Genomic DNA, 27,205 nt, shown 5'->3' with positions numbered 1-27,205 from the left:
TATACGTGTCATCTCTTTCGGCTGCCTTGGTAAATAAATGCATGGACAAGCCACACAAGTATCTGTATCTTATGTTATGAAGCTCACTCGGACCAACATTACTACTGTCCACGATTGGATCAGTTCCAAATAATCCATCTTTGGCTGTTCTTGTCCACCTCTTCAATATCAACGCAGGAGGAATCTTCAACACGTCAATCGTAGTGAAAATCTTTAGGATGTGAGCACACAAAATCCCTCCAAATTCAAATTTACAGCAGCTACACTCGATATTCTTATCATCATTCTTATGAACTGTAACTGTATGAGAGCATCTCCTAGTGTGGGGTGTTACCTTATATTTTCTGTGTGTGTCGACATCCTCTAACATTTCTACACCACAATCATGCGACATAAACCATTGTTGTTCAAAGCACTTAAATACCTCTAGGTTGTAAACTTTGTAGGCATCCTTTAAGATCAAAACTGGATAGTTCAGACTTGGTTGGCTGGTAATTGATTTGAAATCAGCCTTCAACACATCATATCTTCTTTCATCGATTAGTCTTTCAAAGTGTTTGAAAAATTCTAAAAACTTGTGTTTGTAGGAGCAGTACCTTTTCAACACACTGTTCATACTCTCACTTCTCTGTGTTTTCGTCGTATCAGCACAAAACATTTGTCGTCCATAGACTAATGCCCACTTTCGCCTAATGCAAAACATACGTTTCAACCAGTCGTTGTTTTCAAGCCCGTAGTTTGTCAACATTTGATTCCAAGCTTCAACAAACTCTATCTCTTCTTCAAAATCATATATACACGAAGAAAAATCCTTCGAAAATTCTCTGAAATTATGGAACACGGAGCTAAGATGTATGGCTGCATTTTGAAATATGTGCCAAATACATAGACGATGATTTGTTTCGGGCCATGTAGACGACAAGGCCTTAGCCATGGCCGCGTCTTGATCTGTAAGAATGGTTTTTGGTTTTTTCCCACGCATAGCTTTGGTGAAAGTATCAAACAACTATTCAAAAGTCATTGCAGTTTCATCGTATAATAGAGCTGCACCAAAAATAATCGATTGTTTGTGATGATTCACACCTACAAAAAGCGCAACTGGACGACCTTCCTTATTATTCTTGTAGGTGGTGTCAAAACTGACAACGTCTCCGAAGTATGAATAATCAGACCGCATGTTGGAATCACACCAAAAAATATTCGTTATCAAATCGTCCGCATCAAGTTGAAAAACATTATAAAAACCAGGATCATTTAATTATTTTTTCTGCAAATACTCTAATACACCCCCTGTTTCCCCAAAATTACAGTCTCTGGTTCTTTTCGTTCGCAGGTAATTTTTGTAATCCTCAGGAAGAAAACCTAGATTCTCCCTTCCACATATTTGTTTAGACATTAGAGCATGTGATGCCTTAGGAGGAATTCCCACGTTAGTGGCCATCTCGATATGTAAGCCTGCAACTGCAGAAATATTCCTATGGCATCTATACAGGTGAGTTTTCTTTGGACTTGCAAGAGGATGACAATGCTCACTAATAAAATTTACCACTTGGAACTTTCCATTATCTGCCCTCTTTATCCTCAATTTCGCTTCACAACCGAACCTCGTCAAAGAACGGCTACGTCTCACATAGACATCACGTTTGTCTTTTACCCGTTCACCTTGTGCACTATAACAAAAAACTCTATCCAGTATTTTACCATCGTTGTCAACATGTTTTGAACTGCGCCTTATACCAAATCCTATTAGTTTAGCGTATGCTAAATAGAATACGTAGACTTCTTCTTCACTCTCAAATTCCCTACCTAAATGTGGAATTAAGTTGGCTTCGATGTCCTCCAAAGGTTGGCCGTTTCCATCGAAATTCAATTGACGACGACAACTAGCAGATTCGCTGTTAAATTTGAGAACACGTGGAAAATAAATCTTCAACTAACCAAAACTTGTAGATGATTGTAAAATGAAGGCAATATAAGCGAAGAGCGCTTCACTTCAACATTAATCACATTGAAATATTAGGCGAAGAGAGTTTCTCTTTATAAGCTATTATCAAAAATCCTATAAGTGAAGAGATCTTCGCTTAAATATGAACGAAAAAAATTAGATAAGTTAAACAATATACCTTAAATCATTAATATCATTCTCGTTCATATCATTCTCGCTCATGTGTATTCCTTCCTGATAATTAACAAGAACAAAACATTTCATGTCGATTATTCAAAAAACATAAACATTGTGACGAAAAGTATAGAAGGTAGATGACATTCAAAAACATACCATTTTAATTTACGAAGAGGGATTGATATTATAATGAACTCTCCGGCAAAGGAGAGGTCGATGGTAGACAATGGAGTATCACTCCGGCGAAGAAATGGTCGACTGCTTCTCGTACAGGTGAGAGAGAAAATAGTACAAACTTTGTCTAGCTTAGCAGCATGGCTTGCTGTCATGCAACATTTAATGAAAAGGTGGCAGGTGTTAAGTGGCGGTGAGGTGACTTGATAAAAAAAATATTTCAATTTAATAATTAAATGAATAAAATTATTATAAATTAATATTTATCAATCAATCAATCAGAAAGCGAAGATTGCTTCACAATATTATTTTGACAATTGTTTTAGAAATAGTATTTTGACAATTGTTTTAAAACATATATAAATTTATCACATTAGGGGCGCTTAAGTTACATAGATTGCTATGTATTAATAAATGAATAAAAATTTAAGTTATACATTATTTCATGTTTCAAGATTTCGTTTAATATAATGCTGTTGTTTAAAAAAAATACAATTCTATGAACAAAAAAGAGAAATCTGAAATAAAAAATAACATTACCAAATTCAAGAATGCCAAATATTCAAATATTCAGTAACAAAACCAACACATGTCTATTACAAGAACAAAGGCTTCAAATCACAAGCAACAATGGATTCAAGCAAGCTTGTGTGAGGAACACCAAATACATGCAAATATGTCGTCAAAGGATTCACTGCCTCAAATACCCAAACAAGTTCATTAACATCGTGCCGAGACTTGTCGTATACAACTATAATTTTGTCGTCCTCTGGCTCAACAAATGGATTCTCCATTTCTTTAGTCCTACCTCCTCCATCAATTACAAACCCCATAAGATCCTGTTTGTAAGCCGGGATGAATTCCCCTGCAAATATAAAGGCGTAACTGTCGAACAGTTTCGGCAGCTGAAAGAAAATACAAAACATTTTTAGTAATCATGGAAAATTGAATATCATATGGAGGAGGAGTAGGAATCAGACAAAACTTACATTGTTCAAATACTACATTCTGCCAGCTCTTGGACCGCCCACGGTCCCATGATTATCTCGCTGCACCTCATACGGTTCCTCGTTCTCGTAACATTTAGATCTGATTGATGATTTTATCCCTGTACAAAAGCAATTGGTATTTTTAGTTTCATATATGTGAAAATGAATATTGAGTTAAGAGTAAAGAGTTAAGAATAACATAGTCTCACAATCAATGGTAAGGACCCAACTCCCGTTCAATATTGCCTTCAATACTTTGATAGTGCGACCGCATTCACCATTAGCATCGGTGGATGCTATGACGTGGGTCGCATCGTCTCGCCACCTCATTGTCACTGTGGCACCACATGTGTTAGCATATTATTGCATCAAGTGCTGTTTAAGAACAATCATAAATATTTCAGATAAACAGGATGAAAACTTAAACAATATGGAAAAAAAAGGGATATATGTGAGGAATAGTACTATATCTTCACTTATTAATTGATTTGGGCATAAAATCCAGTCTTTGCCAAAGTTTTGGACGGATGCTTTTGCGGTTGCTTGCACATGCATGAAAAAAAACAGTCTTTGTTAGTATTTACTAGGGTTTCATGGAAATAATATCCTAAAACCTAACACTAGGTAAGTTCTCCTAAATAGGATGGATTTTCATTGAACGTGACATTTTGAGAGTAGGGTTTCCTAAAGATTAACGAGACAACGACATCACATAACATAATCTAGGGTTTAGTGGTTTCATAATCCTAAATATGAAAAGTTACTATTTAGGAGTACGTACCATTGTGGAGACGTGAAGATGTTGCTTTTGGTCTGGTCGACGGGGAGCCGGTTGCGAATCACCGTGAAAGGAGGCAGGAAGAGAGAGAGATGAATCAGGCGGAAATGATTATAAAATAATCATATTAGGGTGTATATATATATATTCATGGAACCTGGGCGAACAGGTCTTCTCTCTAAAAGCGACTATTCATTCCATTTCACATGACACCTGGACTAGGGGCGAATAACTGTTCTCTCGAAAAGCGACTATTCAATCTATTTTACATGGAACATGGTCTAGGCGAACAAATATTCTCTCACAAATCGTCTATTCATTCCATTGAATCTGGGCGAAGGGGTATTCTCTATGGAAATCAATTAATTAAAGCGAATAAGTCTTCGCTCCTGAGCGTCTCCCCGCAAAAAAAAATTAATAAAAAAAAAATTAGTGAAGTAATTGAAGCGAAGATTTGTTCGGTTGCTGCATGTGATTTTTAATAAAATTGAATTAATATTTAATAAACGGAAATATAAAATTAATGTTAATTTTGGTCTTCACATACACGGGTAAGTGTATTTACATGACAGACAATCGGTCTTCTCATGGGTGGGTTGGGGGGTTTACATTAGGTTTTTATTAAAATTAATTGAAGCGAATAACTCTTCAGCTCCTGAGCGTCTCCCCGCCAAAAAAAATTAATAAAAAAAACAAAAAAATAAGAATGAATTAATTGAAGCGAATATTTGTTCGCTGCATGTCATTTTTAATAAATTGAATTAATATTTAATAAACAGAAATATAAATTCAATGTAATTTTGGTCTTTACATACACGGGTAAGTGTATTTACATGGCAGGCAAGCGATCTTCTCATTGGTGGGTTGGGGAGTTTACATGAGGTTTTTATTAAAATTAATTGAAGCGAATAATTCTTCGCTCCTGAGCGTCTCCCCGCAAAAAAAATTAATAAAAAAAACAAAAAAATAAGAATGAATTAATTGAAGCGAATATTTGTTCGCTGCATGTCATTTTTAATAAATTGAATTAATATTTAATAAACGGAAATATAAAATTCATGTAATTTTGGTCTTTACATACAAAGGTAAGTGTATTTACATGACAGGCAAGCGGTCTTCTCATGGGTGGGTTTGGGGGTTTACATGAGGGTCAGGGCTCCTGGGCGTGGAAATCTTCGCTCCCTTCGCTTCTCACCCTTCCCTCTGACATGGTGCCCGGAGCGAAGATATCTTATCCGGGTTTCATATGAATATTATATTATTTCCTGGCGTTAACAGACCCTTTCGTTAACGGCGTCTGGTGTGAACCCGGAATGAAACCCGGATTCCGGATTCTCCCTCCCTCCCTCCGTCTCCTACCCAGATTGATTTATTAATATAATAATAATGCTGCAATTTGATTGGTCCGCAACAGGGGAACACGGGAATCGGTAGCAGAAGATCCGAATTGGTCTAGATGAGGCAAAGTGTTGATATTTTTTTTTTATAGTTCTATGATTTATTGATTTATTTGAAAAATTTATGTAATGTTTGATTTCTCATTTTAATTCTGGTTGAGATGATTATGTACTAATGCGTCACTAATTCAAAACACTATAACATATTATTATAATTTTTATGAAAATATTATGAATTAATGTTAATTAAATGATATTGACTCTTTCAAGTTTTGATTAAAGAAATTTAAAACTAGTTAACTAATTTTATTTTCAATATTTTATTGGTACAAAATATTATTGTCTTTAGATAAATAGTAAAAACAATTCACTAAGTTGTTAATATTAGAATACAATATGAGAGAGTAGAATGACGAATTGCTCATTAAAAAAAATCTTAAAATAAAAACATACATTCAAAAGTCAAATAATTGTACTTAGCAACAAAATTTCGAAATTTTAGTTTTCTTTTATTCCACAGATAAGAAAACAAACTATCACCTTCCACTATTTTTATATTCTTTAGTTTTATTTACATCACACAGATAATAATAATAATAATAATAATAATAATAATAATAATAATAATAATAATAATAATAAGAAGAAGAAGAAGAAGAATGCTAATAATAATAAGAGTGACTTTCCCTAACTTGAAAGAAATTTAAATCACAAAAAAAAATAAAAAAGAGAGTAAAACTTACACTAATAGAGAAGTACATGAAGAGAATTATTAGGAAGTAATGCAATAATCACCTGGCAATGGGCACCGGCTACCATGCTTTAAAGATATCCATAAATATCATTAGACAGATAGGAAATTGAAAGTTGGGTAGTTGGGGGCATTTATGCACCTCTTATTTTAACATTTATGGACCAGTTTGATTTTGCATCTGACGAGTGCAAAACCACCAAATTAAAGATTACCTGTATTCCTCTATCAATATCAACTTTTAATAAGCACTTCTAACGTGGCTGCCCAGCAATAACCTCTCTCTCAACTCCTTTCCAAGAATTGGCAGACAAATCCAAGAATGCTGATTCATATTAACGTTGAATTTGTGCCGCTCAAAATCAGATCTCATATGGGTTAATGGCTCAAACTCTAATGCCAACCAACTTACACCCCCGCCATAAATAGGCATTGCCATTCATTATTAAAGGGCCACCGCGTCAGGCATTATGCTACAAAACTAAGAATTATAACTGAATAATTGTAGCTTCATGGCAGGTAAATGAATTAAAAAACCTTACCTGCTCCGCGTGATTATAAATGCACAAGCAATTGTCTTCTGCACATCACCCAAACTTCACTCTTGTACATTCAGATATGACTTTGGCTGGAAAACTTGAAGTGGATGTGGAGGTTAAATCCGATGCAGAGAAGTTCTGGGAGAGCGTAAAAGACTCAGCCGTCATCTTCCCTAAGGCATTTCCTGACCAGTACAAGAGCATTGAAGTGCTTGAAGGCGATGGAAAGTCTGTGGGCTCTGTTCGTCTTGTCAAATTTGTTGAAAGTAAGAAATCATGTTCATTATTTTAGTTTTTTTGCATCCAATCTATCAAATAAGAACTTGTCCAATATTTTTGTGTGTTTTAATAGATTCCAATGAATTTGAATTTGGTTAATTTCTGTTGAAAGGTGAGATACCCATTACCTTCAACAAAGAGAAGATCAATGTGGTTGATGAAGAAAAGAAGACATTGTCCTACACAATTGTTGACGGCGACATCCTCAAGTTTTACAAGAATTTTAAGGCTACGTTGGTTGTGAGCCCAAATTCAGGTGGGAGTTTTGTGAAGTGGACGTGTGAGTTTGATAAGGCAAGTGAAGAAGTCCCTGAACCAACTTTCATCAAAGACTTTGCAGTAAAGAATTTCCTCGAACTTGATGCTTATCTCAAGGCATAAGCTGCTCAGACTCTCATTTTAAATAAATACGTGGCTCTACTCCGTTGTAGCTCTATAATGGGCATTTCCAGTATTAGTAGGTCATAATGGTACTTATGTTAATTTCTTTTGGTTTAATGTATGATGTGCTTTGAGAATGATGGTATCAATAAATTCGAAATGGTTAAATATATAAAAAGTGGAAATTAAATGAACATCATCATGAATGTAAACCACAAAACTAGACAACAAGAATTGAAGGAAGACCTGATCTTGAAGGGATTACTATGGTAATTCAAGGGGATTACTAATGAAACACTTAAATTATTCTAACATGCTAATCTTGAGCTTGAGCATGCCGTTTATTTATGTCGAATCCAGGATTTAAAGTTGGAGTGGGCTAGAATTTAATGTAATAAATTATATATATTAAAAATATTATAATGTTTCAATAAGTTGAGTAAGAAAATCATCATTCATTTTATTGCAAAGTTATGTCTTCAGCTCCTTCATTTTTAAAAATGTTGCGATCAATAGTAATGATAAAAACAGGCAATGTTAAAACAATAATTAATTTAGTCAACATAACATAAAATTTTGATCACCCACTCTCGGTCAATTGTTGACACAACTCAACAAGTATAAAAACCATCAAGTTTTGAATAATGTCAAATTTATGATGTATCAATTCATATTTCAAAGTTAATAATGTTTTGATCAGTAAAATCTTCAAGGTGAAATTTCATTGCAAACTTACAAATATCATCACTATTAAATGAGTCGATGATTTTTTTGGGTCTAAAGATTTACTATGAAATGAATTTTGGATTGTAAAGACCATAAGTGTAGTTGGAGAACCTTTACTAATTTGGTGATCTATCTTTTTTAAGAATGAATATATCACTGTCTTTCTTTTTTTCTTTGCAACATATTTATGTTCTATTTTTTATATACATAATTTTCAAAATTGAGTATTTTATCGAACAATTAAATATAAGTTTGAAAAAAAATTAAACAAAACTTAAGTAAATATTTAATCAAAAAGTTATAGTACAATAATGAAAAAGTGAAAGAAAAAATTAAGTAATTCTAACGTGATAAATTCTCAAAATTCTACATTACAAACATACATAAAATCAGTTATAAATTTCATATATATTATTAATGTAACGATTATACCAATTAAGAACATGAAAATTATGAAGAAAGTTAAAATAATACAATTAAAAAGAAAGAAATTTTACATATTCTGGATTTAAAAAAAATAAGAATTTTGATGAAATAATTAGATAATAGAGAATTAGTAGAATAAAATCTAAGATATGATAAAACTAGTAAAGAAGATAAATGAAAAGATTAAGGTATATATTGTTAATATACTTAGAAATGTTATATTTTATATTTTATTTTATTATATATATATATATATATATAAATTATATTTCAATTTAAAAAAAATTAAAGATTTAAGAGGATTTTTTTTCAAGGGTGGCTTAAGAGAGAGCTTATGTTCCTCCCACACGATTGAGGAAGGTGGATTTCCTAAAATTCGATGGAGTAGACGTGGAAGGATGGCTGATTTCTACTGAACAATTCTTTAGAGTAGATCACACTACTGATATTACCAAAGTCAAAATCGCACTTATTCATTTCCAAGGTGACGCAAGGCTCTGGTATGGTTCTTACATCCAATCTCGAAGTCAAGCGATGGCTCTTACTTGAAACGTTTTTCGTTCTGATCTTCTTCAACAGTTTGGACCCTCGATTTGTGAAAGTTACATTAACCAGTTAATGAATCTAAAACAAATAGGCTCTATTAGGAATATAATCTGAAATACATGATTATATCGCAGAAACACATTCACGTGCCAGATGAATATGTAATTGAGTGTTATCTCAGTGGTTTACATGAAGAGATTTCTAACAATGTTAAACTACTCAAACCTGATTCCCTAAACTTAGAAATGGTTATAGCTAAAGTCCAGTAAGCTACTTTTAAATCCATACTTAAAAGAGGTCACATGTATAACTCTAGTCCACCTATACTGCCTAAACCAAATCAATCTAAACCTACCTGGTCAGTCTCTACTAAATCACCTTATTCTAACCATTCATATTCATCTCCCTTTTCTCAGAATCCTCGAAAGAAACATTTTCAACAAATGGATCAAAAAATTCTTGACGAAAGACGTAGAAATGGTTTATGCTACACTTGTGATGAGAAGTTTGATTCAAATCATAAATGTAAAGCTAAACTATTCATGATCAACTTAGCTGAATCAGGAGGCGTCTTAGAATATTTTTTTACCTGAACCTGTTGACCCTTCACTTCCACCTTCTAATGATGAACCTTCCATCTCGATCCATGCTCTTGACGGTTCAAAGAATTATTAAATCTTTCATATTTTTGGCAAGGTTGGGAAGTTGTCCATTACAATTTTAATTGATACTAGAAGCACCCATAACTTCATTAACATTAGGATTATGAATAATATTAATCATAAAGCCCAACAAACATCAGATTTACATGTTAAGGCGGCAAATGGTTCTAATATTTTCAGCCATGCTTATTGTAAAGATTTGTTATGGACAATGGGGGGTTGTAATTTAAAGTTAATATGCAAGTGCTTACCATGTCTACCTACATACGACATGGTCTTGGGTATTGAATGGCTAATTACTCTAGGGCCATCGGAATGGAATTTTGATAAACTCACTATTTCTTTTTGTAAATAGGGAAAGAATTACATTCTTCAGGAAATGGACCAAATGCAAATTAATATTATGGAGAGTGATCAACTTTCTAAGCTCTTGATGAAAGGAGGGTAAGCAACATTGGTTCAACTGTGAAATAGTGAGGAATATCAAGGCTACTTCTTTGCACTTACAACACACACTGGTGAAAAAGAGGTCAAAACCGAGAGTATAATCTCCTGATAATGACCATATATCTCTCGGTATAGACTTAATACCGAAAGTTTGGGTAACTCTCGCCATTCGTCGGTATTTCCACTCTTGGTAAATATAATTGGGTGTTTATCGAGAGATTTCGTAACTTTATCGGTTTAGATACCAGAGAGAAAAGCCGAGAGTTATATAAGAAACTCTCGGTTTTTCCCTTAATAGAAAAACCGAGACTTTTCGTCTGAACTATCTTTTCCTTCATTCTCAGTAGGATGGAATTCTCATAAAGTTTTAGGAAAACCTCTAGATTTTGAATTCTAATATAACTGTTTGTTCAAATTGTCTACTCTTTTATCTTTGGCATGATGGAAATTCTCAGTATCTCTCTTTGGTATTTCTTTTTCTGAACTGTTCATTCATTCGTCTTCAGTAAGATGGAAGTCTCAAAACCTTCTAGGAAATCCTTTAGCTTTTGAATGCTAAGGTAAATAATTTCATTTGAACTATTAATTTTTCCAGAATGGTAAAATGAAAGTCTTAAAGTTGTTCGAAATCCTTCGGCTCAGAATGCAAATGTGCCTTTTTCGGTCGTTTTAGTTATTGGTATTTGATCTGAACTACGTACGGACCTGATTCCCTACTCACAAGGATACGTTGGCAAACTCCCACCAAGTTCAGTCTATCTCATTCATTTTCTTCCTTCTTAGGGAATGAAAGTTTGAGATCCTAGTTCATACTAGGGGCATTTTTTCAGAAGGATAAAATGATAAAAACAATTTTCATTACATGCATCATTTACATGATGAAGAGTGTATTGCATCATTACATGAGTAACGTCTATTGGTTGGTGATCATTCAACATTCATTTTCATTTCGGTTCGGTTCGGCAATCATGTCAAGGTTGAGATTTTCAAACCATTGCTTCTAGTTTTGAAATAAATGGAACTACATGTGGAACTAATTCATCTCTCGTGAGGATAGGTAGGCAACCTATAAAATAGGTTCGGTCACATGTTCATGCATGTTTTCGAAAAAATATTTTGTCATTCTAAAGTAAAAAGAAGACAAAGATCTCTCCTTTCAAAACAAACCATGGACATAACAAAATGAGTAAGCTTTAGGACATAATCTTAAACTATAGACTATTTCAGATGCAAAGTGAGTTTGAATACCTCCTTAAAAATTCATACGAAGGATTATCTATCATAGTTCCTTCTCGTGTCTCTTAGATGGTTAAAACATTTTTAGACTCCATGAAGTTATCTAATCGAAAAGAAAGTATCTTAGATGATTACGGAAATTTTTTGACTCACAAAAGAAAGTGATGAATAGATAGATTGATTTGAAACGCTGAGTAATCGAGTAAAATGAAATCAATGATAAAAGTATTCATCATAACGTTGAGACTATGAAAACATGACTAGGAAATTTTGCTAGGTATGTTGACTTATAAGATATACTATAATACTTTAACAAAACATAAAAGACGATGGTCACTTTATGAATGTTGAGACTTTGAAATCACCACTGAGCAATATCGCGAGGTATGTCGATTCGGCCAGTTATACCCTATTGTAAAAAAAAAGATATCATATTCACAATTGATAAGGTTTTGAAATCACCACTAGGCAATCTTGCTAGGCGTGTCGCTCAAGCTCATAGTTTTGAATATTTCTCTCTAAAAAAATATAAAAGCAGATGAAATTTTGAAAATGTCAAGCTTGAAAAATGAACGCCATGAAAAATTGGAATATTCAACAAGAGTCAAACTTCGGTTATTGATATCGATTTTTCAAAAAAATCACAAGCATACAATTAAAATTTTAATCTAAAGTAATTCCTTTTGTATCGATAAAAAATGCTAAGAAAATCAGACCTCCTTTGAAATAGTCTAGCTCTTTTCACGGGTCTCTTAATACTGAAGATATTTTGGTCTAGAGCTAATCATGCGACGTTGAGATCGAAATCTTCACTAAACTTTAAGACAATAAAGCAAAGCATCTTTATTTTCACCAAGAAAGTTTAATAATATTTTATTCATTTAGCCTAGATCTAATCATGCATTTCGTATCATGAATTTCCAAAACCTTTACGAGTTTTGAATTCCCAAACATGCATTCATTGTTATCAGTTAGAGCTAACAAATGCATCATGATTTCATGGCCACATAGTCAAGCATGCATTCATGCATCTAGAAAGAGAAACACCCACATGTTGTTGGGTCGTTTATTTTGATTCGTACCAAGTATTTTGGTATAAAGTTTTGAGGAATCTATTGTGAAGATCATCTCAACTCATCATGTATGACAACATATCTAGTTGCGATATTTTTCATGTTCTGAGTTAATAGCCTCATAGTGTTGGATTTGTCGAGTGTCAACAAATGCAGGTGTGTTATATTTCATGTTGAGAGTTAGCAGACTCAGCGTGTTGGATTCGATGAGTGTCAACATATCCGGGTGTGATATATTTCATGTCGAGGGTTAGCAGGTTAAGCGTGCTGGATTCGTCAAGTGTTAACAGATCTGGGTGCGATTTATTTTATGTCGAGAATTAACAGCCTCAGCATGTTGGATTCATTGAGTGTCAACAGATTCGGGTGTGATCTGTTTTACAATTCGGCAGTCTTAACGTGATGAGTTTATTTGTTTTGATAACTTGAATCGGCAGTTTAAGCGTGTTGAGTTAATTTTATCTGTTTAATGAGTTAACAACCTTAGCGTATCGAGTTCATCCATTTTGTTACATGAACCAGTAGCCTTTAGCGTGCTGAGTTCATTTTATCTTGTTTTATGAATCGACAGTCATAACGTGTCAAGTTTGTTTGATTCATTTCGTGAATTGGCAGACCTAGCGTAACGAATTTGTTTGTGTTGTTTCATGAACCAACAGTGTAATGTCTAAAAACGGTCGACATTTTAATGCGTTAATTTGACTCAATAGTTTTCTCTTGTTAGGATCAGGATCGCCGATAGGGGACCGGTATCCGGCTAAAGAAGACTACTTTACAACAACACACACAACAATTAGAACTAATCCGATTAAAGAATAGTTAACACTACACAGATTGTCACAAACTCTTGAACCGAGTTCAAGTGCGGAAATGTTTGTTTCAATTTGAAGCAACGCACGCGATTCGGTTTGGAAGGTATTAGTAGAAGTCAGTTAAGGAGGAGAGAGGAACCGGTTCGTTTTGAATGAATAGTGTTTCGGTTCGGTTAGAGTAAGTAAGACGGAATGTAAAGTAAAGAACATAAGACAGAAATTTTATGGATGTTCGGAGTTAAATCTCCTACGTCACCCCTTCTTCTCAAACGGTGAGAAGGATATTCACTAGCTGGAATATTCAACAAACACACTCCGATCAAGTCTTATTTACTGCTTGTCGGTTACACGACTCACACAGTGATGTAATACTTTTACACAAGGTAAAATACACAGATTTCTTTTACAACTTTGAATCAGAAATGATATAAGAACTCAGAATGTTTTCAGGCTTGAATGTATGAAGAACTGAGTTGTTTTTAGCTCGCACGCGTTGTTTTTCTCTATTGTTCTTGGCTTCCTTTATATAGAGTGTATGACAACGGTAATATTTCTCTATCATCTATTGATTGATCAGCCGAACCGGTCAGGTTCAGGTGACGTGTACGTTTTGTCATTTTGGACATCTGGCAGACATGTATTAGCCGGCCACCTGTTTTAGAAGATTGCTTGTGATCTTGGATAATTAATCATCATTGCTTTTGTTGCATTCTTCTGACTCGGATCACGGATCCTTCTTATGTTCATTTCCAAGAAATGCATTACGTCATCTTTCCTAGATTTTATCAATTTGAATACTTTCCCGACAGCCTTAAGATCTTTGATATATTAAGTTGGCCGGAAAGGGTGCTTCATGCGGTTTTCATCTCAGCCGAGCCGGTTGGGAGAGTAAAATCATTTTTTTATTGTCCGGATTCTTCGAGACAAAGTGTCTTGACCGGTCCGGTGCGGTACCTGTAAAAGGAGATTTTGAGACTAGTTAAGTTCTTTGTCCGGTTAAAATTAACTTACTTAATTTTTCTAACAATTCTCCCTTTTTAATTATTTAGAATAAATATAAAAAGTTGTAAGTGTTGGCCGGTTTAAAAACGTTTTAAGAAATGTGTTAGGCCTACGCATCAAGGCCTCGGTCCTAGAATAAATTCCAGTAACCTTCCTCGGCACCCGGTCTCGGTCCTAGTGTGCACATGGGCCAGATTTCTATTTTGTTGTATTATTATTTTGTTTTGCTTTCTTTTTCTATTTTACAAATAGAATCCTGTTATTCTTTTAAAGTTGTTGTAACCGAATATTATGGGGCAAGACATCACCTATATAAGGCTGGTCTTTCTTCCCCAAGGACCCATGGATAGAATGATGAAGATGTGACTTCGCCCCTATTCGTCTATTATTATTATTATGGACTGTTTGGTATAAACCAACAGTATTTCTCTTCGCACCCTTAGTTCTTCTATCCCCTCCCCCCAAATTCTCTATCAAAACCTTCCACTGCCCTTTGATTGTAAAATGTCCACCGGTCTTAGAGATCAAGAACTTGATTCTTGAACCCAAAACACACCTTAAGAAACAAGTCGTAACATTCTTGGTATCAGAGCAAGACGATTCTCAAATGAAAGAAACCAGATAGCAGCAATGATGGATGATCTTAAGACCCTACTCGAAGGGCTGACCCAACAATATGCCTCCATGAATGCTGCCCTACAACAACATATGACCGAACAGGCTGTCTTGCACAATGCTTTTCTGCCATATATGAACAGAAGGTATGCTGCTAGAAAAGGCTTGACAGCCATTGAAAAAGGTGCGTTTAATAATGGCCAAGATCCCGGCACCCGACCCTATAATATTGCTTCTTGCTACCTTCCTCCAACCCGGCTCACAAATGTTAATATTCCTGAATTTGATGGGACTGATTTGGAGGGCTGGCTCTTATTTGCCGAGCAAATCTTTAGGGAAAGCAAGACGAATGATGCCACAAAGCTGGACATTGTCCGCACTCACTTCTCAAAAGAGGCAAGAACGTGGCATGAATCATATTTACGGAATCGCAACCATATGGAAGTATTGACGTGGCATAAATTCAAGAAAGATCTCTTGCTGCGATTCAGTCGTAGGCCCTTGTACAATGCCAAACCGCCGCTGCTGCCCACGCCTTGCATTGTTAACACGGTCTGGCCGAGCACAAACCGGACGACCGATCCCAAAGAAGACCGGCGCTACAATTGCAATGATAATTGGGAGCCCAATTATAGGTGCAAATCCAGATTGTTCATGGCCCCGTTTAATCATCAAGAAGTCCAAGAACGCGTTCAAGAACCCGTCCAAGAATCAGATTTTTATGATCCAACTTTGGTGTTTGAGACAAGGGACGAACGTTTCATTATCTTGCACACTTTCTCGGTCAAGCAAGGTGCCCCTCGGTCGCGGGTCAACATAATACAAGGCAGCCAGCTAGAAAAGGCCTTGGAAAATCATAATGTTGCTGCCACGGTACAAATAAAGAGCAAAAACGAATGCCAAACTGTTTCACTTGTTTTGGAAGACGCTCCTGAAAATTTCCAAAAAATAATCAAAGGGCTCCCCAGCAACCCAACAACCGAACACCAGCCAGGAAGGTAGTCGGAAGACATGGCTATGTTGTTGCGCATGTGTTGCTGGTCTGGATAAAGGAGTGTGCTTGGTTGTTTGAAGACATTCTAGAGTATGCCCGGAAGAAAGATGACCATTTTGCTGCACTTGGCGAGTTGGGCCGAAGGAAGGACTGGCCGTGGAGCAGGAAGACCGAAGGCTTCTAAGAAATGCGGCCCTAGACTCCGACTCTTGCGGGACTTGCTGAATTCCGACCAAATTTTTTGAAATATTGACCTTGCGCATTAGAGGCTCGGCAGACCACGGTCTTATTTCGTCGAGGGCGACGAATTTTGAAGGGGAGATAATTTTAGGCCTAAGCATCAAGGCCTCGGTCCTAGAATAAATTCCATCAACCTTCCTCGGCACCCGGTCTCGGTCCTAGTGTGCACATGGGCCAGATTTCTGTTTTGTTGTATTATTATTTTGTTTTGCTTTCTTTTTCTATTTTACAAACCGAATGCTGTTATTCTTTTAAAGTTGTTGTAACCGAATATTATGGGGCAAAACATCACCTATATAAGGCTGGTCTTTATTCCCCAAGGACCCATGGATAGAATGATGAAGATGTGACTTCGCCCCTATTCGTCTATTATTATTATTATGGACTGTTTGGTATAAACCAACAGTATTTCTCTTCGCACCCTTGGTTCTTCTATCTCCTCCCCCCAAATTCTCTATCAAAACCTTCCGCTGCCCTTTGATTGTAAAATGTCCACCGGTCTTAGAGATCAAGAACTTGATTCTTGAACCCAAAACACACCTTACGAAACAAGTCGTAACAAAATATTTGGCCAATTTTTTGAAATAGTTTATCAATTTCTCCGTTTTTGATACTTTTAGCCGAAAAGTATCAAAACCAGCCTAATAAACCGAGATAATATTCTATATATATAGAAAATAGAGTTATAACCGAAACAAAGAAAAATCTTTTAGTGCAAGGTAAATAAAATAAGTAGAGTTGGAGTTAAAGGATTCAGATGTCCCCTCTGTTCTTTTGCTTTGAGCTTTGCCTCCTGCTCCACTTTCCATTCTCTTTCCCTTTTATCCAAGTCCATGCACCAGCCGGCTATGACACCTGTTCTTTGGGAGGGGAAATGGTTGAAGTTGAAATAACCGCCTTCTGATCTAGGTGGTCGAAGTGCAATGTCGCTAGATGGGGAATTGTTGATGAAGTTTTGTATGTAGTCCTCCTAGGACTCTTGAACCGGCCTCTTGCCTTGTTGAATGCACGAGGATGGTTCAGTTCTGGCTTTGCGTTTCTGGACTGGAGAGGAACTTCGTCCTCTTCTTCCATCTCGGATGTTTACTGGGGTTGATTGTTGACTGGGTTCGTTGTTTGAATATTTGCATCGGTGATTTGGGTCAAGAGCTTGGTTATCTGAGTTTTTCTTCTTATTAGCTTGACCCATTGTTGTGACTCCCGGTAGAGAACGTTTCTTAGCCGCGCCGGTGTTAGACCTCTCGGCTTTGCTTTCCTTGGCCTCTTCTTCCTCTACGATATTCGATGCTAGCCGGTGGTCATTTGTCTCCAATTCTTTCAATCGTTTTTCCCTGTCGATCTCATCGGCTTGGAATTTCTTGGCCGCTTCGGCATCGGATCGGATCTGGTCCTCGGTTGCCATAGCTTTTACCTCTACTATCTCCTCAATTTGAACGGTTAATAGTTGCATCATGTGCAGCATCTGGGAGGTGGTGTTATCAACCTTCTCGATCTTGTTCTCAACTTTCAGTATCTTGTCGTCTGACGCAAAGTCTCTTACCTCAAGGGTCGCTTGCAATTTTGCCATTGATCTTTCAACCGCAACATTGATGAGGTCTTGTATGTTGTCCGTAATCGGACCAACCGTGTGAGGAGTATGAACCGACATTGATCTTTTCGGTTGTTCCTTGTTAATCGGTACAACATTCTCATGAATAGGATGCGAGAGGGACTTACTTGGTGAGGGGGAAGCTGTTCTACCATCTTCTTGCTGAGACCCGGGTTGTTTGGATGATTCACCGATTTCGGTAGTCGGTAAGTGATGGTTGTCAAGTCCCGAAAACTCATACCGTTCCTTGATTTGTTGCTCAGTTTTCTTCTCTAGGTCCGATATTTCGGCTTCAATCTTGGTAATGATCTCGTGCAACGAGTCCCTTGCCATTGTTTCTTCAGCGGTAAGGACCTTGTGTTTGTAGGCCTCCAACACTTCGGTCATGACCCATACTTTGGCATTCTTTTCGGCTAGATCACATCTGGACATAACCAAAGGAATAAAATTTGATTTTTTCAGCCGAAATACTGTTTGCTTCAGGTCTACTAGTTTCAACCACTGGTCAGATCTGGAAGGAAATTTATCGAATGGAACTTCACTTCGGATTTTCCACTATTCATAGAATACATAAGATATCTTGTGCGCCCGATCCCCAACCTTTTTGAGGATTTCTCTTACGATGGTTTCGGCTGCATCTGATGCGGAGTGATGGGATTGTGTTGGAGATTCAGGTGGAGTAATGACAGTAGCGATTTCCCATGATCCGGATTTTGATTGGTTTGGAGAGCATCGTCCTTAGCGGACCTGTTGAGCTCTTTTCAATGGTGTTACCTCTCTGAACCGGAGGATTTTCTTCTTCTTCATTAACCAGTTTTGAAGATTCCGGTGTAGTGTTAGAAATGGGGTTTTCAGCACCCAGATTTGTTGTACTTCTTTCTGTATCATTGTCCCCTTGAGTCGGAGGACAAAAGTTGGTATTTCTTCTTCATTATTGATCGTTTCGTTGGTCGGATCATCTATCGGTCATTTTTAACAGCCTGACCTTCCTGTTAGGATCTAGATCGCGGATGGGGAACCGGGGTCTGGTCGGTTTACTCTTTCTGACAACACTCAACGGTTAGTATTTAATCCGGTTAAAGATTAACACCGGGTTTCAATACTACACAGGCTGTCACAAACTCTTGCACCGAGTTCAAGTGCGGAAGTGGTTTGTTTCAGACTGAAACAACACACACACAGGATGAATAGAGATAGGTTTTGGAGAATATCGGTTTGCAGATTAGGAGGTCGGTTTGAGGTTTAATGAATCGGTTAGAATGATGTAATTTGATTATAACAGTGTGAGTCGGTTAAAAAGCAGAACCGACAGAAAGTAAAGAACAAGACACAGGTTTTTATGGATGTTCGGAGATAAAACTCCTACGTCACCCCTTCTTCTCGAAACCGCGAGAAGGATATTCACTAAGGAATACACAAACACAATACACGATCGAGTCTTATTTACTGCTCGATAAACACTCTTACAATTCTCACAGAAATTGTAATCACACTTCAAATGCACACTTAAGCTTTTAATCTTGTAAAAAGATAAACATAACTTGTAACTTCTTGGTTGTTGGTACTCTTAATTTTTGTAACTGTTCTTAATTTTTGTAACTCTAGAACTGGTAACTGTATTTACTCCTCCTCAACTCCTTCTTTTATAGGTGAAATGTGCCAACGGTCATATTTCTTCAACGGATACCTTCAGGATAATCCTTGAATCTGATTGGTTGAGCAGAGGCATTAATTGCGTTTTAAGCTTCCAAGGCATGGAGCAGACTGTCTTCATTTGTCTTTTACTTAATATGGCAATTGTCGGTTGGCCAGTTACCTGCATCTGGAGAACTGCACCTTTGACTTGTACCAAAATGGTAACTGTTTCTTCAGACAATCTTCTACAGCCTTCAGAGTGTCATCAGACTTGTATGGATATGGCAATGTCACAGTCTGTTCCTTTGGTATCATCTTCCGTAGATATTCAAAGTGTTCGTTTGCACCAATTTGTAGATTGTACTTAGTTTGATAATCTTGACTTCTTTCTCTAAGTAGTCACTTCATCGGTTTTCCGGTTGGATACTGTATTTCGGTTTATGATGTCTACCGGTTATTCATAGCTTCAGGTTAACCGGATAACTTTCCGGTTTTGGATACATCCTTTGCTTCTTCTTCTAACCGGTTAAATTCTTGATCGGTTGGATTCTTGACCAGTCAGATTCTTGACCGTTCAAGGTTCTTGACTGTTCCTGCACAGAAAATTTGTTTTTGTTAAGTTCTTATTTTAACCAGTCTAATTTATCTAACAATTTCTCCCTTTTTGATTATTTTATATAAAATATTCAAAATCATGTAAGAAGTGAGAAGTAGGCCGGTTGTTTTAAAAGTTTGTTTGGCCGGATTTTTGAAAAACATTTAGAAAAAATTTTGGAAAAATTTGAAAAAGTTTTTGTCTTTAAAAAAAATTATCTTATCAATTTCTCCCTTTTTGATTATTTTATTTAAAATATTCAAAATCATGTAAGGAATAAAATGTAAGCCGGTTTCCAAAAATACTTTATATATATAGAAAATAGGAAATATTATAAAGTTGACATGAATAACAGATAATTAAAAGTCTATTCCCTATCTCTTGTCGTCCTCATTTGCTTGTACCGCTTGTTCCGGTGCGGCATTTTCAACCACCTGAACGTGTTGGGCCAGACTCGCATCCTCCTGTTCCCTTTTCTTTAGAATCCGCATGTTCTCGTCTTCAGCTTCTTGGATCTTTTGAGCCGCGATCTCATTCGCTTTCTCAAGTGCTTCGTCGGCCGCTAGTTTGGCCGCAATCATTTTCGCGAGCTGTTGGGAGACCGCTTTTAATGATGCTTCTGTCAGGACATGCTTTTCTTCAAGCGTTGTCATTCTTTGGAGTATCGAACCGTCCTGGATACCGGATTGAAACAGACCCTCTTCAAGAGATGCCAACATTTGATCTGTTGACGTAAGTTGTTGTGCGATATGGTTGTGACCCTCTTCAAGAGTCGTTAATCTTTGATTCGTTGAACCGAGCCGCTGGTCGGTTTGAGCAAGACCGTCCTCCAGAGTTGTAGTTTTATGTGTCGTGGAGCTGATTAGCTGGTCGGTTAGACCGTAATTCTCTTCAACGGATGTAAGCCGTTGGATCGCCGAGTTGAGCATTTCACCGGTAGACTTAATCAACCGGTTTGATTTCTTCGCCCTTTCTTTCATTTTAGTCTGTCACGGGATGATGGAATCTTGACAAAATTCATCGATATATCCCTTGACGTGGTCCTCGGTCAATACATGCGCCGACAATTTATCGGTTTGTGGAGACCCGGGTTGATCGGTGAGCGGATTACTCGTTTCGGTTTCAATTCTGTTGACCGTGGATTCCGGTGGAGGAGGGGCATTTTCGACCTCTTCTGGATTGGGGCTGCCATTGGATTTGGATCTTTCATCATCTTCGGGATGAGATCTTGAAAAGTGTGAAGCTTCTTGATGACTGGCTTCCGATTCCAACCGCGTCATCTCATCGGTTAGCTCTTGTTCCTTAGCCGTTAACATCTCCAGCACTATTGCATCGAGCTGGTTCTTGTCCTCTTTAGGTACATTCTGTTCATGAAGGTGGAGGATGTGGCCGGTGATTTCTTTAAACCGGGCGTGCGTTTCAACCATCCTTCCTCTTCTAAGAGCGGTGACTACGCTCTTTGTCTTCGTAAGTTCGAACACCGACATCTCCATATCCACCAGTTTTTCCCATTTCTGATGAGCGGGACACTCTGGTAACATGTCGGCATAACCGACTTCTTCTCATTGAAGAGTCCACTGATAGTAAACATTGCTCACAAGATGAGCCTGCTTGAAGAGCTGTTCTATTATTTGGGAGACAAGTCCCTCTCCTAATTGTTGAATGTCGTCGTCTGCGGTTTCGTGTGCCTCCGGTTGTCTGACTGAACTGGATTCATCATTAAGATTTGTGGCCGGATTTTCCTCATCGACGACCTTCCCTTTTCCTTTGTTAGACCGGTTCTGCTCGGTGTCGTTGGAGTAGGTGCGGTTTGAGCTAGATGCGAAATCCTCTGGATTAGGGATGTCGGCTTGAATATTAGCCGATCCGGATGTGTGGGGAACCGCCTTACTTCCGGGTTGTTCTGCCGTCGGTGCCTTCTTCTTAGGCTGTGATTTCCTGGGGCAAGTGCATGATTGTTTAGCGGTTGAGGCCTTCGCTCTGCTTGGTCGAACCGCTGTTCTCAAAAAGTGGGTAGACCTTATTATCTTGTTGTTAGGAATAAGGACACCTGGGCCGGTTTCGATATTGGAGTGGCGCATCAGCTTGCCAAGCGGAACGGCATATCCCCGAGAACGTTTTGAGGTCGGATCTACCATCTCACGGAGGTTGGAGAAAACGACTTTGGCCCAGTTGATTTGAATACCTCTAACTATACCGGCCAACATCTCAATCTTCAAACTTGTTAGGCTGTCGTAGTTGCCTCCTCTTCCTTGGACCGACTTTGAGATAATTTCGCAAAGTGGCTTGTATTCCGGTTTTAGGTTTGTTTTCTTACCGGACACTACTAACGGTTAGATAGTGTCCGATACAGCACATCGAACCGCAAGGAGTTCGTCATTGTCCGTGTCCACCGTGAAGTCACTCCCTTCGGTCGGTAGGCGGAGAGCTTCTGCAACCGATTCCTTTGTAACCTAAAACTGTTTTCCACCGACCGTTGCGGATATAGTTTCTTCATTGAGTACAGCGGTTTGGAAAAACTCTATGACCGTGTCTTCATATATGACAAACGGTCCATTTAGAAAATGTTCCAGACCCGAGGTAGATATGAGTTCCAACACTTGTTTAGCCTCCGTCGAACCGTTGGTTCGAATTTCTTCAAAGTCCTCTTCGAAAATGTGGTTGAAAAGGGAAGAATCGCGACCCATTTCGATTAGAAAGATTGGAGATGGAAAGATTGAAAATTTGAATATTAATTGATTGCTAGAGAGAGAAAGCAGATTCGCGGAAGAGGATAATAAGAAGGCAAATGAGGTTATTTATAGGTAGCGGCCTGGAATGTGATCCGACGCGAGCCGTTACATCAAGAAAAGGCGCCAAGTTTTCCCTCCAAAACGAGTTGGCGGTGGACTTTTGGGCGGCAATCTTTTGGCGGGAGACCTTTTGGCGGAAATTAATTAAAGCGGTAAACCATTTAACCAATAATTAATGAAGCGGTAAGCGATTTAATGGGTCAAAAATTTAAACCGATATTTGAACCTTGTAATTTAAATTGATATTTGATTAAAGAAGAAACAAACATGATGATGATAGAACCGATATGAAGATCGGTTTGAGATACACATACAAGGTTAAAATAAAAAGAATTAACCGACTTAGAACCTAAATCATCCTAGAGAGTTTGTCTTCCACCGCTTCCTCGGTGAGGACATTTGAAGGATTCACCGGTGTACCCGGTCCAAGGTTTGGAACGAAAGCTCGAACGACCCGGCTCAAATGAAGAGCATAGCCGAACCGTTTTTTCGTTTCGACCATAGTCTTCATGTTGTTAAAAATGACCGATGCCCAATTGATGGGGGTTGAGCTGACGATATAGGTCATCATGTCAAAAGCTTTTCTAGAGTAGTTTTGATTGGGGGACTGGAAGATGATCGACTGGTTAACGATCTCATGCAAGAGTTGAATGTGGGGAGCAAGATTGGCTTTAAGGCCGTGGTTCTGAACCGGTGTGTCGAAGGTGGAGAACAATTCAGCGTAATCATCAAGTGTACTGTTCACCCGTGGTGGAAAGTCCGAAAACCCCTCGGTTGGCAGGTTGAACATCCCTGCGAATAAGTTTTCCGGGAGAACGATGACACTAGTTTTTACAGTGGAGACAATGACACCGTTATGCATAAATGCATTGGAGAAAAATTCCAGTACCTTTGGAAGAAAGAGAGGTCTGAATTCCTTTAGGAATCCGCGAAGGCCGGTTTCAACTAGAGATTCAAAGAGTATTTCCCTTATTTCAACATAATCAATGGATAGCACTGAGTCAAAGTCGATGCACAAATAGTTTGAGGATGGGATGAGACATTTTTCAGATTTTCTTAGAGATGTTGAATGTTGTCTTGAAGTGTAATGGAATGAGAATGAGAGGCATCTTAAATAGATTTGAAATTAGAGGTAACGTAAGAGCATTTAATGTTAAGATTTTGTTTTGTCTCATTAATGCTTTAGAATATTTATGTTTTCAAAACGCCATGGGAAGTGGTACTTTTGACCGGTTACGAAGACCAAGGTTGAGAATCTAGTTGGAAACCAACTAAGTTTGTGTAGTTTCCCATGTAGTTAGAATTCAAAAGTACTAGAATTTCATTAAGTAAAAAGATGAAGTACAATAGACCAAAAGGGAACCATAACCGATTAAGATAGATAGAAATACAACCGGTGCATGAAGCAAAATGACCGGTTCTCCGAAGGAGTGATTTTTTAATGGTCGGAGGAGGTGATGTTTCTCTTCTTTTTCTTCCATGCTTTCTCAAACCGCTCATAGAAAGAATCTGCGGAATCCCTAGTCAAAACTTGGGATTGATGCAGCCCTTCGCCCGGACAGAGTGGAACCCTGAGTTCGATGAGTAGAGAACTTATATGAGGAATAAAACCAGTGTGTCGGGTATTGATCATCTAGATTAGGTTATCAAACAACAACCTAGACCAGTTTACCGGAGAATCGGTTGTTATGGCGATCATGATGTTAAAGATCGTGGTACAGTAGGTATTGGTGACATCCTTTCCCAGGATGGCCTTACCAATGATATCATTGAGGAGCTGATATTCGGCCCTCAACGATGACCGTGCATCGTGATCATCGACTGGAGAGTTGGAGCGGGAAAATTCTAGAGATATTTCGGCTTTCTATTCAGCCGAAACAGACAGGTCTGTAAGACCTTCTTTGGGAAGGTCGAAGGACCGAGCGAAGTCTCGCTCGGTGAAGTCGAAAACCGTTCCACTTATCCTTGACTAGATAAGAGTGTCGAAAAATGGAGTGCCGCGAAAAACTCTGGCATTGTGAAAGAATTCGGTCACGGTTTCAGGAAATATGATATGTTTGTCATCTAGGAAAGACCGAAGACCGGTACTTTCCAAAGACTTGATCATTTTGAAAATTTCGTAGTGTTTTGTCCCTTGTGCTGAGTCAAAATCAACTTGAAAAATGTTCTGGAACTGATTCATTTTTGCCATAGTAAGATGATAGGTTGAGGGTGTGAATATTTGTTTGATGTTCATCTAACTTATATATTAGTTGGAGGGTGATATAGGTGAGTAGTATTATCCAGAGGGTAGCAGGTAATCTAGTTTATTAGCCGTATGATAAAACATTTTGCATGAATTAGGTAAATTTACAGCCTAAGGATGTGAGTCATAGGCCTGGACAGTGAAAGATATCATATCTTCACGTCTTTTGAGGCATGACTGCTTTGTTTTGAAAAGGTATCTTTTCAGAACAGATACGTCCAAACACAGACAGTTGTTCCATTTTTGTTGGGAAGCCAAATATTCCAAAATATATTATATTCAAACCGGTTGGTTTTCAGTCACTGGTCCCGGTGCAGTTAATTAGTGTAGGTACTAAGTAACTGGTCGGTTTACTATAACTGATAGACAAAGCAATTTTTCAATAAATAAGATGGTAAATTCGGTTTCCGACATTTTAGGAAGAACTGTCCGTTTTGTCTGTCCGAACCAATTTTTCCCTTTAGAGGTTAAAGGTTTTAAGAAATAAGTTGATTTATATCGGTTAAACCGAGGATGTTTCTGAAGAAAGAAAACTTAGCTTCCTGTAGAGGCTTTGTGAAGATATCGGCTACTTGTTGATCAGTTGATACGTATTCCAACCGGATGTGCTTCTGCATGACATGTTCCCTGATGAAATGATGCCTTATGTCGATGTGCTTGGTTATAGAGTATAGAACCAGATTGTATGTGATTGCTATAGCACTTGTGTTGTCACAAAAAATTGGAGACTCTTCGGCGATGACGCCAAAGTCCTTTAGTTGCTGTTGAATCCATAGAAGTTGTGAATAACAACTTCCGACTGCCAGATATTCAGCCTCTGTGATTGATGTAGCAACCGATGTTTGCTTCTTGCTGTGCCATGAAACAAGTCGATCACCTAAGAATTGGCATGTTCCGCTGGTACTTTTTCTATCAACTTTACATCATGCATAGTCTGCATCAGAATAGCTTGTGAGGTTGAAACTTGAGTCCTTTGGATACCACAATCTGACTTCAGGAGTTTCCTTTAGATATTTCAGGATTCGTTTAGCGGTTGTATAGTGAGACTGTTTGGGGTTGGCCTGGAATCTTCCACACACTCCGACCACAAAAAATATGTCTGATCTATTTGCTGTCAGGTACAGAAGTGAACCGATGATTCCACGATAGGTTATCAGGCTACTCCCTGACCGTCATCATCTTTATCCAGCTTGATTGATGAGATCATTGGAGTGGCGGCAAAGGAACATGTGTCCATCCCAAATTTATTTAGAAGTTCCTTTGTATATTTGGACTGATTTATGAAAGTTCCTCCTTCCAATTGTCTAACCTGAAGACCTAAGAAGAAGCTTAATTCTCCCATCATACTCATTTCAAATTTGTTAGTCATCAGGGTTGAGAATTTATCACACAACTTAGGATCGGTTGATCCGAAAATGATATCATCTACATATATTTGAACAAGTAGGATGTGTCCCTTTCTCTCAAATTTAAATAGGATTTTATCTACTAAACCTATGGTGAAGTCATGATGTATCAGAAATGCGGTTAGTGTATCATACCAAGCTCTAGGAGCTTGTTTTAAACCGTAGAGAGCTTTATTTAGACGATATACATGATAAGTCAGGTCATCATTTTTAAAACCGGTTGGTTGTTCAACGTATACTTATTCACGTAGGTCACCATTTAAAAATGCACTTTTAACATCCATTTGGAAAACTTTAAAATTTTTGAAAGCAGCAAATGCTAGAAAAATTCTAATCGCTTCAATTCTAGCTACAGGAGCAAATGATTCTTCAAAATCAATGCCTTATTCCTGTTTGTATCCTTGTGCCACTAATCTAGCTTTGTTCCTCGTAACCAAACCGTGTTCATTGAGTTTATTTCTGAATACCCATCTTGTTCCTATGACTGATTGATCTTTCGGTCTAGGAACTAGATACCAGACTTTATTACTCTCAAACTGGTTTAACTCTTCTTGCATTTCTAAGATCCAATTCGGATCCGACAATGCTTCATCCACCTTTTTCGGCTCAATCTGGGATATAAAAGAGGAGTTAAAGTATTCCTCTAGTTTTTGTCGCCTAGTTTGGATGGGTTTTGAAGGGTCACCTATAATAAGCTCAGGAGGATGATTTGTATTCCTTTTGAGATTCGGTTCATGAGTGTCTACCAATTACCG

At 37.7% G+C, this 27,205-nt stretch overlaps 1 protein-coding gene across 1 annotated transcript; it reads left to right on the top strand.

The window, feature by feature from the left end:
* Positions 1 to 6,763: 6,763 nt before the first annotated feature.
* LOC124914768 (MLP-like protein 423) lies at positions 6,764 to 7,527 on the top strand. Its single transcript, XM_047455375.1, has 2 exons — positions 6,764 to 7,016; positions 7,142 to 7,527. Exons 1-2 carry the CDS (start codon positions 6,773 to 6,775, stop codon positions 7,408 to 7,410), a joined length of 513 nt encoding a protein of 170 aa, XP_047311331.1. The 5' UTR covers positions 6,764 to 6,772; the 3' UTR covers positions 7,411 to 7,527.
* The last annotated feature ends 19,678 nt before the right edge of the window (positions 7,528 to 27,205 follow it).

The sequence above is a fragment of the Impatiens glandulifera genome, chromosome 9, assembly GCF_907164915.1.
Source record: "Impatiens glandulifera chromosome 9, dImpGla2.1, whole genome shotgun sequence".
NCBI classification, from domain to species: domain Eukaryota; kingdom Viridiplantae; phylum Streptophyta; class Magnoliopsida; order Ericales; family Balsaminaceae; genus Impatiens; species Impatiens glandulifera.
Note: the sequence above shows the minus strand (reverse complement) of the source record. Positions and strands in the feature narration are given on the sequence as shown.

Bases quoted from the DNA above. Each gene is read 5' to 3' on its own strand.
- LOC124914768 (XM_047455375.1), top strand. From the start codon at position 6,773: ATGCACAAGCAATTGTCTTCTGCACATCACCCAAACTTCACTCTTGTA. The intron at 7,017-7,141 runs GTAAGAAATCAT...TTCTGTTGAAAG, and splicing joins TCTTGTCAAATTTGTTGAAA to GTGAGATACCCATTACCTTC.